Consider the following 16,153-nt stretch of genomic DNA (forward strand, 5'->3'; position numbering starts at 1 on the left):
AAATGTAGATTCAGTTATGCTCTCCCAAAGAGTTTTGATGTTTCAATTTTATTAGTCAGTAACCTTGTCTGAACCCAAAATAAGCAACAAGTGAAGTCTCATTTTAGTTGTTTTATCCTTAGATAGGCTGCTTCGAATCTTCCTCATATATATGGGATTCAGAGGTCAGCTAGATATTTGGGGACCATTTATACACAAAATTTGAGGCTCTTCTCTCTAACTCTCTTATCTGATATTTTCCCCCATCACTTTACAGCTGTTATAGTTGCCCTGAATTCTAACCTTGAACAAATAAGACTGTAGGTTTCTAACTTTTTTTGAATGTGGCACCAGCTGAGGCTGTAAAACAATGGGAAACTCATTCTTCCAAGTGTCGGCACCCCCTTCGCTAGCTCTCTACTTGCTTTTTGTCCATTCACTGACTTCTAGTAGTTGTTTTTTAAAATATTTTGTCCAGAATTTATAGTCATTATGTGAGGTAGGGTTGGTCTGATAGTAACTGTTTAGCCATTACCAGAAACAGAGCCTCTCTGTTGATTTTTGTTAACTTGTTTCCTCAGTGGTATAGACATTTCCTCCCAACAGCTATTCTACTGGTAGTTGCCTTTAAATTTCTTGTAAATATTTATCAGAAATATTTTATTTTTCTTATTATAAATTATTTTAAAATATCTATGATTTCCTTGGAATACAAGACAACTCTTTACTGTTGGTGGATGATATTACTCTTCATTCTTTGAATTCAAATATGTCAGTTTATCAAATTATTTCTGTGGATTTCTATCTGTTTTCCTCCCATAGATTTAATTACTCTAGGAATAATGATTTTAGTGTACTTGGATGCCTTTTGGAAACATAGCAAACTTATTTCACACATAATTTTATAAACAATTATATTTGCTAGAAACCAAAGGAAGAGTTTTGGGTATTACATAGAATTAATTATATGAAAAGTATAAATATTATATATGGCTATTTGTAAGTAAGTTTGGAGTTTTTTAATATCCTTAGTGTAGTCTTCTAATAGCACAAGGAGTGAATGTATAAATTATCTTCTTTTGGGGCCACTGTGACTAAGGGGTTAAGAAGCATTCCTGTTTCCTTCCAAGTTCTGTTCTAGTAGGAACTACTCATTTCCTACCTTTAAGTGTCTTCATTGAACTTGAAAAAGTACCAGGGTGGATTTGTGGTTTGATCTTAAATAGAATATACAAATAACTGTCCATGCATTTAAAAAATTTATAAAATACATAATTTCTCATTTCCTTTCCACTTGCCTTTAGGGTTCCATTACCTTCAAATGATGATGAAGATGATGATAAAGAGAAAATGCAGTGGGACAACAATGTTAAATCAAAGACGTTACCTGATATTCCCTCTTCAGGATCAACAACACAACCTTTATCAACTCAGGATAATTTGGAAGTGTTATTTCTTAAAGAAAATAATCAAAATGTATATGGTTTAGATGATTCAGAACATATTTCTTCTATAGTTGATGTACCTCCCAGAGGTGAGATTGTTTTAAAAATTCATTTTGAATATTTGTATTATTTACATTCATCCAGTATTCTTCCTGAGGGCAATTATGTGTAACAGTTAATAAGTTAGCTCTCTTATGTTACAGATTTGCTAACTTCTGCCATTTAAAACTGCTGGTGATAGATTTAATTTTAAAGTAAATATGCTGACAAACATCAGATCAGATCCACAGTGGCCTAATACTGTTACTCTGGAAGAAGTGTTTACAAATAAAGGGACCTAATGAGCTTTTCTTGGTATCTTAGCTTATGATTTGAAAGATACCATATATTTACTTAGTTTTACCCTCTTTTTTTGTAGATATGAAAATTGGGGTCTAGATAGATATAGAGACTCTTTTAAGATCATCACCAATTAGTGGTAAAGCAAAAACTTGAGCCTGGGTAATGGTTGAGCAAGAAAAAAGATGGCATTTACATTATATTTACATAGTATTCCTAAATGATAATCTGTGGTGTAGTCTGGTGCTTACAGATTTGCCATAGATTTTCAGACTGGGATATGGAACCATAACAATTTTGAATTTAGAGGTTAGAATTGTTTTTCCTTTCTGAAAATGTGTGTGTGTGTGTGTGTGTGTATGTGTGTGTATGTACATGTATATAATATATACACACACATATATACATATATACACATGTATATATGGTATACACATAATGTATACAGTATATGTATATACGTGTATATATATTTACACACATACATATATTAATATATGTATATATAATTTATATAAATTTTAGCTGCCTGTTGATAGTCTTTGATAGTAATCCTTTTCCGAGTTACCACTATTATTTGGGTTCATTTGCTGGCCTCCTTCCACTCTAGAAATGTATGCTAATGGCTCTACTGTTGGCTGTACTCCACTCTACTGTTGGGGCTGAGGCAGAATTCTCAGTATATATTTTCTATAGATACAAATGTAAAATGTGATTTAGGAGTACTCATCATTTCTAACTTATTTTCTTATAAGCATAGATTCTTAGTAATATTAGGATCTGAGCAGAACACATTGTCAGAAATTATATCTGTGAAACAGCTTGATTTCTAATCTAATTTATTTAAAGTAACTTATTACTTATTTCATTACTTATTTCTGAGTTTTGTTTTCCTTTTCTTAATAGAAAGCCATTCCCACTCAGACCAAAGTTCTAAGAGTTCTCTAACGAGTGAGATGAGAAATGCCCAATCTATTGGCCACAGATGGGAGAAACCATCTCCTAGTAATGTGACTGAAAGGAAGAAGCGTGGGTCATCTTGGGAATCAAATAATCTTTCTGCAGACACTCCCTGTGCAACAGTTTTAGATCAACAACACATTTCAAGTCCAGAATTAAATTGCAATGATGAGATAAATGGTCATACTAATGAAACAAATACTGAAATGCAAAGAAATAAACAGGATCTTCCTGGCTTATCTTCTGAGTCTGCCAGAGAACCTAATGCAGAGTGCATGAATCAAGTTGAGGATAATGATGACTTTCAATTGCAGAAAACTGTGTATGATGCTGACATGGATTTAACTGCTAGTGAAGTCAGCAAAATTGTCACAGTTTCAACAGGCATTAAAAAGAAAAGTAAAAAAACAAATGAACATGGAATGAAAACTTTCAGAAAAGTGAAAGATTCAAGCTCTGAAAAAAAGAGAGAAAGATCAAAGAGACAGTTTAAAAATAGTTTAGATGTGGATATCGGGGAAAAGATTGAAAAGAGGCCAGAAAGATCTGATGTCCTGGATGGCAAAAGGGATGCTGAAGATCCTGGTTTTATTTTCAATAATGAACAGCTGGCTCAGGTGAATGAACTGAAGAAAATGACCCTTCAAACTGGCTTTGAACAAGGTGAAAGAGAAAACATACCATGTAATAAAAAGAAGAAAAGAATAACAAATGAGCAAGAGGAAACATACTCTTTATCCCAAAGTTCAGATAAATTTCACCAGGAGAGTAAACTTGATAAGGGTCAGAATTCCCTAACTTGTAATAAAAGTAAAGCTTCTAGACAGACATTTGTGATTCACAAATTAGAAAAAGATAACTTACTGCCAAACCAAAAGGATAAAGTAACCATTTATGAAAACCTAGATGTCACAAATGAATTTCAAACAGTCAGTCTTTCCACCAAAGATAATGGAAATTTATGTGATTATGGGACCCACAATATATTGGATTCGAAAACGTATGTCACTGATATTCAACCTTCTGAGCAAAATGAATCAAACATTAATAAGCTTAGAAAGAAAGTAAACCGGAAGACAGAAATAATTTCTGGAATGAACCACATGTATGAGGATAATGATAAAGATGTGGTGCATGGCCTAAAAAAAGATAATTTTTTTTCCGAAACCCAAGAGGATAAAGAACCTATCTCTGAAAACATAGAAGTTTCCAAAGAGCTTCAAATCCCAGCTCTTTCTACCGGAGATAATGAAAATCAATGTGACTATAGGACCCAGAATGTGTTGGGTTTGCAAAAGCAGATCACCAATATGTACCCCGTTCAGCAAAATGAATCAAAAGTTAATAAGAAGCTTCGGCAGAAAGTAAATCGGAAGACAGAAATAATTTCTGAAGTGAATCATTTAGATAATGAAAAAAGTATAGAATACACAGTTAAAAGTCACTCACTCTTTTTAACTCAAAAAGATAAGGAAATCATCCCTGGAAACCTAGAAGACCCAAGTGAGTTTGAAACACCTACTGTTTCTACCAAAGATAGTGGAAACCTGTATGATTCTGAGATTCAAAATGTTTTGGGGGTGAAACATGTCCATGATAGGCAACCTGCTTGTCAAAATGATTCAAAAATAGGTAAGAAGCTTCGACTAAATGTATCTCAAAAGTCGGAAATAATTCCTGAAACCAATCAAATATATGAGAATGATGACAAAGGTGTACATGACCTAGAAAAAGATAACTTCTTTTCTCTAACCCCAAAGGACAAAGAAACAATTTCTGAAAATCTACAAGTCACAAATGAATTTCAAACAGTTGATCTTCCCATCAAAGATAATGGAAATTTATGTGATTATGACACCCAGAGTATATTGGATTTGAAAAAGTATGTTACTGATAGGAAATCTGTTGAGCAAAATGAATCAAAAATAAATAAGAAGCTCAGGAATAAAGTGAACTGGAACACAGAAATAATTTCTGAAGTGAACCAGATATATGAGGATAATGATAAAGATGTACATGTCCAAGAAAGCTATACAAAAGATCTTGATTTTAAAGTAAATAAATCTAAACAAAAACCTAAATGCCAAGACATTATCAATGAACACTATATGGAAATCAACAGTAATGAAAAGGAAAGTTGTGATCAAATTTCAGATTCCTACAAAGTAGTTAAAAAGTGTAAGAAAGAATCATCATGCAAGGCAAAGAACATTTTGACAAAAGGTAAGAACAAACTTGCTTCACAGTTAACAGAATCTTCACAGACATCTGTCTCCTTAGAATCTGATTTAAAACATATTACTAGTGAAGCAGATTCTGATCCAGGAAACCCGGTTGAACTATGTAAGACTCAGAAGCAAAGCACTACCACTTTGAATAAAAAAGGAGATACCCCTTTTGTGGAAGAAATAAAAGAAGGAGAATGTCAAGTTAAAAAGGTAAATAAAATGACATCTAAGTCAAAGAAAAGGAAGACCTCCATAGATCCTTCTCCAGAGAGCCATGAAGTAATGGAAAGAATACTTGACAGCATTCAGGGAAAGTCTACTGCATCTGAACAAGCTGATAAGGAAAACAATTTGGAGAATGAGAAAATGGTCAAAAATAAGCCAGACTTTTACACAAAGGCATTTAAATCTTTGTCTGAGATATATTCACCCAACATACAAGATTCTTCCTTTCACAGTGTTCGTGAAGGTTTAGTACCTTTGAACATTTCTTCTAGTAAAAATGTGATAATAAAAGAAAATTTTGCTTTGGAGTGCTCACCAGCCTTTCAAGTAAGTGATGATGAGCATGAGAAAATGAACGAGATGAAATTTAAAGTCAACCGGAGAACCCAAAAGTCAGGAATAGGTAGGTTAATAACCATTATGAAATGATAAAGCTTTAGAAGTGTTTTGGTTTTTGTTTTTGTTTTTTACTTAGCCAATGAAGTATTTTCTAAGTGGTATTTTTACGGAATTTAAAAACAATGTATAACTGAGTACATGATCCATAGAAATAGCATGAGGAATAAAGAAAGTTTCATACTTTGGGAAATAACAGTGAGAGTATCTTGGACATTTACAGCTACAAATGGATTTGGCCTTTACCACAAACTTGCCTAATAAAGACCTTAGGCAAATAATTTCCTTTTTCATACATTTGAAGAAAATTGAATGTTTTAAATGTATATAATAATGAATTGTACTGGTTTTTATTTTACTGAAGATAGTTGCACTTTTCTTGAGGGTGAGAGACTTCCCCCATTCAACAACATATATTTAATGTGATCAAACCCTTCTAGATATTTTAGAGGATTGAAAAATAAACAGTACCAACCCCCTTTCCTCAGATTCCATGCATGTAACAAACATGGTGAAATGGAATAAATGATTCTTTAAGCACATGTATTATGCTAAGGGATATAATGGGGCATAATTTTGACTAGAGGAATCTTCAAAAGCATCCTTAAATAGGTAGCATTTTAGGCCCTAAAGGATAAGTCAGATTTTTACCTGTAGTATTTACTTTTTATTTTTTCCCAGTTATTAAAACAGTACTCATTGCAGAAAATCAAAAGTAGAAAGTCAAAAAGGGAAGGGAAAATAATCACGTGGGAGAACTTTAGTCCATTTACCATGTGCATGCAGACCCAAATCTATGGAATTTTAAATATATATTTGAAGTCACACTATATATAACATTACTTATCTCATTTTTTTCCTTAACAGTGAATCCTAAAGTTCTTTTGCCATTAGAAATTTTGTAATATTAAACATTCCTATACCAATTAAAAATTTTTACTGGGAGCCTATTATTTCAATATATGTGTGTAGATCCCTAAGGTTTTGGTGGGTAAGTCAATTCCAGGTAAAGGCACACCAAAGCAAAAGAATTACAAAGGTCTAGAGTTGCAGGATTTGTTAGAGGACTGGTGAGACATTTTTTATCTGCTCCTCATGGTGCCTTTCACAGAGTGAGTGATCAGTGGCATATATGTTGAATGAATGTTCTGTAATTTGTGTGCTTTCATGAAAAGAGTTGGACTAGGATGAACTTTTGGGACCCATATGTGATTTCAGAATAAAAAAGTTGCCGGCTACTCTGACAGTTTGTTTCAAATGTTAGTCTCTTTCCTCTCAAAATTGAATCAAGATTTAAAATTTGCTGCAGGGATTTGCAAACCACTATATAGCTCATATCTATTTGTATCTCTATATACTTTTAAAAATATTTGTGAAAAATCATATTCTTTTCAGGTGATAGACCATTACAGGACTTGACAAATACCAGTTTTGTTTCAAATAACACTGCTGAATCTGAAAATAAGTCAGAAGATCTATCTTCAGAACGGACAAGCAGAAGAAGAAGGTGTGCTCCTTTCCATTTTAAAGAGCCAAGCCTCAGAGAGTAGGTATTTCAAGTGATTTTAGTATGCCATTATAAAATATATCCTTAAAAAATGTTCTGCCTGAATTAGTATTTGAGCACTTCTGATAATTCAATAAAACGTATATTATTGATATGTAACAACCACAGTATGATTTGGGTAAGATTTGAAGAAATATGTACTTTGAACAGGCTATTTTTGGGGGATTGGAGGATTGTCTGGATTTAAATTGATTTACTTTTGGTTAGTTCCTAGTTCTACTACTGTCATATTTTAAATTGTAACCTGATAATTATAATTTTTAAAATTCGTGGCCTGTGATTTGCAAGCTATTTTTGTTACCCCATTTGTTTATTTCCTACCTTTTTCCCTAGAAGTCAAAGTGGTTTATGTGTCCTTTACTCTCAAAAGAACAGTCCTTTCTCTTTATTTTTGTAAATTTCAAACATACCCCAACAAAGAGAATAGTGCCCTCCTCCAATTTATCCATTCCTCAGGTTCAACAGTTATCAACACTGTCATATTTGCTTCATCTATCCTTTTTGTTGTATTTTAGAGTCTCAAATATTGAGTCATTTAATTCTGAAAACACTTCTATATATCTCTCTCTAAAAAATAAGAACTTAAATTTCTTAGCAAAACTAGACAACAGTGATCACATCTAACAAAAAAGAATGATTTTCATGGGTATTTTAAAACAATAACCAGCAGATGGCAGTAATATAAGGGAGGGTAAAAGAAAATTAAAAGTGAAATTAAGGACCAAGGGGCCTTTCTTTTTTTCTTTTCTTTTCTTTTTTCTTTTCTTTCTTTCTTTCTTTTTCTTTCTTTTTCTTTCTTTTTTCTTTTTTTTTCTTTTTTTAACAGCTATTGAGATACAGTTCACACAATTTAAACTGTACAATTTAGGCCAGACATGGTGGCTCACACCTGTAATCCCAGCACTGTGGGAGGCTGAGGCAGGTGGATCACTTGAGGCCAGGAGTTCAAGACCAGTCTGGCCCCTATCTCTACTAAAAATGCAAAAAGTAGCCAGGCATGGTGGTGCGTGCCTATAGTCCCAGCTGCTCGGGAGGCTGAGGCAGGAGAATCACCTTGAACCCAGAGGCAGATGTTGCAGTGAACTGAGATTATACCACAGCACTCCAACCTGGGTGACAGAGTGAGACTCTGTCTCAAAAAAGAAAAAAAAAAAGTGTGCAATATTCTAGTTTTTAGTATATTCATAGATATGTGCAACCATTACCAGAGTCAATTTTACAACATTTCTTTACTTAAAAAGAAACCCTGTACCCTTTAATTATCTCTTTCCTATCCCCCAATTCTAGGCAACCACTAATCAACTTCTTGTCTCTCTAGATTTCCCTGTTCTAGACATTTCAAATGAATGGAATAATAGAATATGTGGTATTTGCAACTGGCTTCTTTCACCCAGCATGTTTTAAAGTTTCTTTCATACTGTAGCATGTATCAGTATTTCATTCATTTTTATGACTGAATAATATTCCATTGTGTAGATACCACATTTTGTTCATCCATTTGTGCTTTGATGGACAATTGGGTTGTTTTCATCTTTTGGCTGTTATGAATATGCTACTATGAACATTCGTTTGCAAGGTTTTGTGTGTAAAGTTTTTTTTTTTTTTTTTTCTTGGATATATCCCTAGAAGTGGAATTGCTGAGTCTGTGTAATTAATTGTTTGAGGAACTGCCAAGCTGTTTCCAAAACTGCTGTACCATTTTACATGCTTACCAACAATGATGATTTAAAAAAATTTCTCCTTATCCTTACCAATACTTGTTTTTCTATGACTTTGGTTCTAGCCATTGTAGTGGGTTTGAAGTGATATTGCATGGTGGTTTTGATTTGCAATGCCCTGATAACTAATGATGTTGAGTGTCTTTTCATGTGCTTACTCGCCATCTGTATATCTTCCTGGAGAAATGCCTGTTAAGATCCTATGTCCATTTTTCAGTTGGGTCATTTGCCTTTTAATGAGTTGTAAGTTAAACTTTTTATTTTGAACTAATTTTAGACTAATGGTAAAGTTGTAAAAATAATACAAAGGTTTCCCATATGGTCCTCTCCCAGCATTCCTTAATTTTAATGTCTTATGTGCCCAGTAAAATTATCAAAACTAAAAAATTAGCATTGGTACAATACCGTTAACAAACTATAGACTTTCACTAACATCACTTTCTGTTTCAGAATTCTATCTGGAGTCCCACATTGCATTTAGTTGTTGTTTTTCCTAAGCATCCTCTAACCTATGACAGTTTCTCAGTCTTGTCTTTTTTTCTGCCTTGGAACCTTTGAAGACTACTGGTCAGTTTATTTTGTAGAATATCTCTTGGGTTGGGTTTGTCTGATGTTTTTTCATGATTGCAATGCAGTTATGCTTTTTTGGCAAATATTTCACAGAAATTATATGTCCTTCTTGCCTCATTTCAAGGCTTCATGATATCAGCGTGTTTCATTACTGTCATGTTAGCCTTGATTCCTTGGTTAAGGTGGTATCTGCTGGGTTTCTTACTGTGAAGTCACAATCTTTTCCTCTGTTGTTAATGAACATGGAAGGGAGATACTTTGAGTCTATATATTCCATTTCTCAAACTTTCACGCACTAATTTTAGCATCCATTGGTGGATCTTGCCTGCAACAGTTACTACTATGGGTACTATTAGTAATGATTTTTGATTTCTCCCTTTCCTTCTACATTAATTGGAATCCATCTGTAAGGAAGAGTTGTCTTTTCTCCCTCTATTTATATATCTCTTTTGTTCTATAGATGAAAGTCCAATACCATCAATATTTATCTGGTTGCTCAAGTTATTCCAACTTTGACCACTAAGAGTTCCTTCAGGTTGGCTTCCATGTCCTTCTGACATGACTTCGTACTATTTGGAGCACTTTCTTACTTTCTGACACACAGGATGTTCCGGGCTCATCCTAGTGAGAAGTGCCAGAATCAGGCACTTCTTTGAGAAGCCTGGTTCCCTTAATTAGAGAATTTTGCTTAGAAACCAAGATCTGAGCACTAAGTATGCTCATTGCTTATATTGTGTTGTATTAGTTATCTATTACTGCACAACAATATTCCCATAAACCTATGGCTTAAAGTAGCAATCTGGACACAGCTTAATTGGGTGCTCTGCTTAGGGTCTGACAAAGCTGCACTAAAGGTGTCATCCAGGCTGGTTCTCATCTGGAGGCTATACTGGGGAAGAATCTGCTTTCAACTTACACAGGTTGTTGGCAGAATTTGTTTCCTTGTGGTTCTGGACAGAGGGCCTCATCTTCTTGGTGTTGACTAGAGGCTGTCCTTAGCTTCTTGCCACATGGCCTCCTTTCCAGCATGGCCACTTACTTCAAAGCCAGCTATGGAGAATCTCCAGAGCAAGTCCTCTAGCAAGATAGAGTCTTATGTAACAAAATGTCATCTCAGAAGTGAGACGTCTCATCACCTTTGCCAGTGGTCTCCTTGTTTATTGTAGAGGATCTATAGTATGTTTTAATGTCTGGTAGGGCTAGTATCCTCTCATGGTTTTTCTTTTTCATTGTTTCCCTCACTGTTCTTGAATGTTTGTTGTTCCAAAGGAACCTTAGGATGGTATTGACTTGTCTGGCTCGGAGTTTCATAACCTTAGCACTGTTGACATTTGGGGCTAGATATTTCTCTTTTATGGGAGGCTATCCTGTGTATTGTAGGATGTTTAGTGGTATCCCTGACCTCCATCCACTAGATGTCAGTAGCACCCTCACATTTATAACAACCAAAATTATGTCTCCAGATGTTGCAAAATTTCAATTGGGAGGTAAAATCATCCTGAGTTGAAAACCACTAGTCTGCAAGTATTTAGTTTTCTTTCTTGCTATTATATACAGACATGTAACTGATGCCCAATGTTGTTCATATATATGAAAGCCGTTGAATTCTGTGTCATTTTATATCTTGCTACTTACTGAACTCTGTTATTCTCTTATCTCACTGATTGTCTTGAGTTCTCCAGGTATAGTATGATATCATCTGAAAATAGAGATAGTTTTACCTCATTACCCCTTTGTATGCCTTTTATTGTTTTTCTATTAGCATTGGCTAATAACTCAGGTACAATGTTAAAATAGTAGCAGGAATAGTAGGCATGCTTGCCTTGTTCCTGACTTTAGTAGAAATACTTCTGTTGAAGTATTTTTGTCTCTCCATTAAACAAGATACTTGCTTTAAGATTAAGATATGTACATAATTTACTAAGAAAATGCCCCTTGATGCCTATTGAGTGTTTTTATCATGAATGATTGTTGAATTTTGTCAAAGGTTTGTTCAGCATTTATGAAGATAATCATACACTTTATTTCCTTACATGCATTAACATGGCATCTGTTGATGAGTTTTCTAGTACCAAACTCACCTTGCTTTCCTGGAATAAATCTCACTTTGTCATGGAGTATGTTTTTCATAATGTGATGTTGAATTGAGTTCGCCAAAATATTGTTTAGAATTTTTATGTCAACATTCATAATTGATGTGAGTCTATAGTTATCCATCTTTGAGTTGTCTTTATCTGGCCTAGGTATCATATTAAGGGAATCAAGAAAGGTCACTGTCTTGGTTCCTTTAATGAAATAATTTATATTTCATTATAATTTATAGTACATTATAATTTATGTTTATAATTATTTGTATGTTATATACTTATATAATTTTAGAACATTGGGACTCTGGTTTTTGGAAGTTTGTTAGCATCCCCCTCTGAAACCATCTAGACCTAGTATTGTTTTGTGTGGGATAGTTCCTTAATAATGTTGACTATTTTTTGTGTGTGTGAAAATTAGTCTGTTTAAGCTGTTTTGCTCTAATGGGGTCAATTTTTATTTGTTTTTTTTTTTCATTATTTGTATTATATTTCCATAGGAAATTATCCATTTCATCTAAGTTTTCACATTTATTTGCATAAAAGTCTGCAAATTATCTTTTATGAATTAGACATGTAAATTAATTTTAAATTTTTTTCCCATAGTTATTTTACCTATATCATTTATCATTTTTTGTGTGTGTTCTTTTTCTCTTTTTCTTGATCAAATTAGGTAGTAGTTTATTTATTAACTTTTCCAAAAAATCAGGACTTTGATTTACTAATTGGAACTATTTTTCTGTTCTCTACCTCACTGATTTCTGCTTCATATTTATTATCTCCTTCTTTGTGTTTTCTTTGATTTACTTTATTATTGTTGTTTTCTTATTTCCATTTATTATTTTTATTCTTTCATTTATATAGATAACAGTGTTTTATGGCCAGGCACAGTGGCTCACACCTGTAATCCCAACACTTAATAGCCAGGCATGTTGGCATGTGCTTGTAGTCAGTCCCAGCTGCTACTAGAGAGGCTGAGGTGGGAGGATAGTTTGGGCCTGGTAGGTTGAGGCTGCAGTGAGCCATGATTGTGCCACTGCACAGAGAAAGATCCTGACTCAAAAAATTAAAAATAAAAATAAATAAATAGAACACAAAAAACAAATTTTAAAAATAAGTGTCTCTTGCAATCAGTTTTTCTTTGATCAGTGCTTTCAATGTATCTTGATTCTGATACATAGTGTTTTCAATGTGGTTTTTAAGTTTCTCCTTTTCTTCAGGAGTTATTAGGAGGTTTTAAAAATTCCAGGTAGATGAACCTTTCTGGTTTTTTGTTTTTATTTGTAAATCTAGTTTTATTGCATTTTGGTCAGAAATTATTTATCGTAATATTTCTGCTTTATGGAAATTGCCAGTATTTTCTTTGTGACTTACTATAGGATCAGCATTTATAACTGTGCTGTGAGTGCTTGCGAAAAATGTGTATTCTCTATAATCAGGATCTAAAGTTTGATATATATCCATAGACTGACTGTATTTATTGTGTTGCTTAGATCTTCTCTTTACTTATTTTTTGTAAATAAATGATCTGTTTTGTACTAAGGTTATACTAAGAGTCGTATATTAAAATGTATTGTGTCCTGTGTTTCCATGTATCTCCTGTAGTTTTTGCTTCAGAAAGGTGGTTCCTCTGCTTTTTGCTATGTAAATATCATAATTATTACCTATTCATTTTGGATTGTGGGCTTTTTTATATTAAAAGTGTCCTCATTTGTCATGTTCAGTGTTCTGGACTAAAGACTTAGTCTTTAAGAGATAAAGACTTTAAAAACATATTTATGTGACCTTCCTGATATCTCCTACCACTCATATCTTCAGTACCTATGATGATCATTCCATAATAGCAAGCAGCTTTAATTAGGATCTACTTTCATAGGAGCTACTAGAAGCTGTGATATACCTAGTGCATACCATTTCCAATCCAAAAAGGAAGGAAGGAAAAAATGTGGCAACTGGGTGGTCATCACTCAGAATTTATAATGAATGTTGTGACTTTTGCTTTTAAAAGTTTACCAGCTAAGCTGTATAGCAAATCATCTGCATGCACTGTACATCTAAACTAAAATAGAACATTATTTCCTTACAGTATTTTGCTGTGTTTTATTTAGAGTAGGTACTTCTTTTGACAGGATTAATTAAACTATCTAATTACCCAAGGCAGTGGTATCACACTGGCTCTGGAGAGGAGTCCAAAGGAGTGAAAGAGACCTTTCCACCTAATCTTGTATACCTTTTTAATTTGGGACCATGTCTTTGTATTTCATCTAAAAACCATACTTACACACATGCATGTAAAATATAAATAAACTCTATATCTTGAAACATGATGTATTAGGTGCATGAATCCACCCTCTTACTGAAAAAATAAAATTATTGGGTAAAATACTAAAAAACGTACCTTGAATGCATTTCTTAGCTAATGACTATTAGCTAACCAATGTTTCTTTTAGTAGGAAACTAAGAAAAGCTCAGATCAAAGATCAAATGAGAGCAGGAACTCAGAGGGGAACTGACCTTATCCTGAAGATATTTGTCTAACTAGGTGAACCTAAACATTTCATTCACAGCCCTATGGGGCTAGGGACAGAAGACAAATCCTAGGGTTTATCCAAAATAAAGAGGCTGTTAGATCTTCTTCCACAAAGTTGATCTACTTTCTCAGTAGAAGAGCAAACTAAAAATAACCTCCCCACTAGCTTGCTCAGCCCCAGGGAATAACTTGGGTGCTGAATTAAGGAGGAAAAAAATCTTTCCCTAGAATTCATAACCAAAATACAGCCTTTATTAGATTATAGCTGGAATTCACAATATTTCAAAGGCACAAAAAAATTGAAGCTGAGGATTGAGTATAATTAGTGCATGAACTGTAGTGCCCTGTTGTCTATTAGAAGCAAATATTTTGTAGGGAGTTGTCCATCTCACACCTCAACATGTTTTTTGCACAGCCAAAGTTCCAAGGAAAATGAAGGGCTAGCTCATAGTTAAGAAAAACACTGCATACACAGGGGAACAAGGTATCAGCAGAAACAGCAAATCAGACACAGAATATAAAATGCTTAATGTTTAAATAAAGGAGAGGCTTGAAAATGAATGAAGATATTGAGTGGAAAAGGTAAGTCACAGAAAAACACCTACAGTACGATTCCATTGATATAAAGATATCTATTAAACATAGATAAAACCAAACATACTTTTTAGGAGAGCAATACACAAGTGCTTAAAACAAAAACCGTAAAGAAGGAGTGATAATACAATTCAGGATAGTGGTCCCTTTTTCGGGGAGGAGAGGGATGTGATCAGAAAGGGGCACACTGGAGGTGTGGTAATATTTTGTTTCTTAACTTGGGTGTAGGAACATGAGCACTTACTTTGTTTTTAAATTGTATATTTTCACATGTTCTTGAACATATGCTAAATTTCTAATAAAAAGGAACTATGTAATAAACACGTAATATATAAAATCTGTTGATTAATTTTTCTTAAATATTTGAAATGAATTATTTGAAATACTCTGATAGAACTATAAGATTTCAGAAAAAATAGAGTATTTCAAATATTTAACAAAGCTTATGGTTTAAGGAAACTTCTTTTCTACTGATATGATGAAACAATTTTCTTCTCCATGCGTCACAGCAAAAGCATTAATTTCGAGTTGTTATTAATCTTCCTTTTTTTCTACTTTGCAGCAAGATGAGAAGATGAAGTGAATGTATGGATTCTGGTTTTTCTGAATTTGATTCAAAGCATAAGGAATCAAAACAGAAATATAACTAGTATCAAGAAGATGAAGTGCTTGATGAAAAGTTTTTTTTTTGGCCTTTCACGGAGTGTTGATTTGTCCATTCTTAATATTTATTAATAGGTATATGTGCATAAAATAGCTATTTTGTAACATTAAGCTTTTTAAGTCATTTTGGTCATCATATAACATCTTCCTATTTATTTAAGCTTCTTTTTACCTAGTAGCCTTTAACCAAACAATAGCTATTAACGTTTTAAGCAAATAAAATGTGTTAAATACCTTTGCATTGGTTATCTTGTATACTAGTCTGTCTTGTTTTGCTGTGTGTTTTTAATCCATTCAATATATGTGGACATCTAAAAGGGTTTAAAAGCCACCTCCTTCCCTGGCCCATTTTCTCTCCCTTCATTCTTCTATTTTCAGAAATACATGTTGAATGTCAGCTTCTGTATTACTTCTATTATATGTAATCTGATGACTTAGAGGAGGAGATTAACCTTTCAGGCTCTTTTGAATTTGGTTTTTATAACTTTATTTTAAAGATCACTTACTCTTCCAGTAATAAGTAGTAAAAAATCCTATTCATATCTGAGATCAATACACAGTTTATTGAATTCAAATAACTACTCAAACTGTATTCTACCTAGATGGAAAACTTTTTTAGACAGTATCTGACCACTAAAGGGTGGGCCCAGAAAACTGCATCTTAATCAGATGCTTCCGGTAACTCTGTCCTAGGATTGTCCTAGTACCACACTTTGAGAGACTGCAGTAGGGGTACAGAGTGCTCTAGGGGTTTAGTCAATAGCTCCAGTGAAAGATGGATAGTTTTATTCAAAGAATCCCAGTTGATGAATGAAGAAGAAAGACTAGAATTAGAAAAATTGCAACCCCCTATTA

The 16,153-nt window shown here is 33.5% G+C and overlaps 1 protein-coding gene across 4 annotated transcripts in view; it reads left to right on the forward strand.

The window, feature by feature from the left end:
• SGO2 (shugoshin 2) overlaps window positions 1-15,553 on the forward strand; it is a 53,145-nt gene extending 37,592 nt beyond the window's left edge. For all 4 annotated transcript variants that reach the window (XM_003907784.3, XM_009182710.2, XM_009182711.4 and 1 more), the window contains 4 exons: window positions 1,284-1,513; window positions 2,670-5,579; window positions 6,968-7,118; window positions 15,198-15,553. In XM_003907784.3, coding sequence (XP_003907833.2) covers window positions 1,284-1,513; window positions 2,670-5,579; window positions 6,968-7,118; window positions 15,198-15,213 — 3,307 coding nt within the window. In that variant the 3' untranslated portion in view covers window positions 15,214-15,553. The remainder of the gene's footprint in view (window positions 1-1,283; window positions 1,514-2,669; window positions 5,580-6,967; window positions 7,119-15,197) is intronic.
• The last annotated feature ends 600 nt before the right edge of the window (window positions 15,554-16,153 follow it).

Source organism: Papio anubis, chromosome 10 (genome assembly GCF_008728515.1).
Source record: "Papio anubis isolate 15944 chromosome 10, Panubis1.0, whole genome shotgun sequence".
NCBI classification, from domain to species: domain Eukaryota; kingdom Metazoa; phylum Chordata; class Mammalia; order Primates; family Cercopithecidae; genus Papio; species Papio anubis.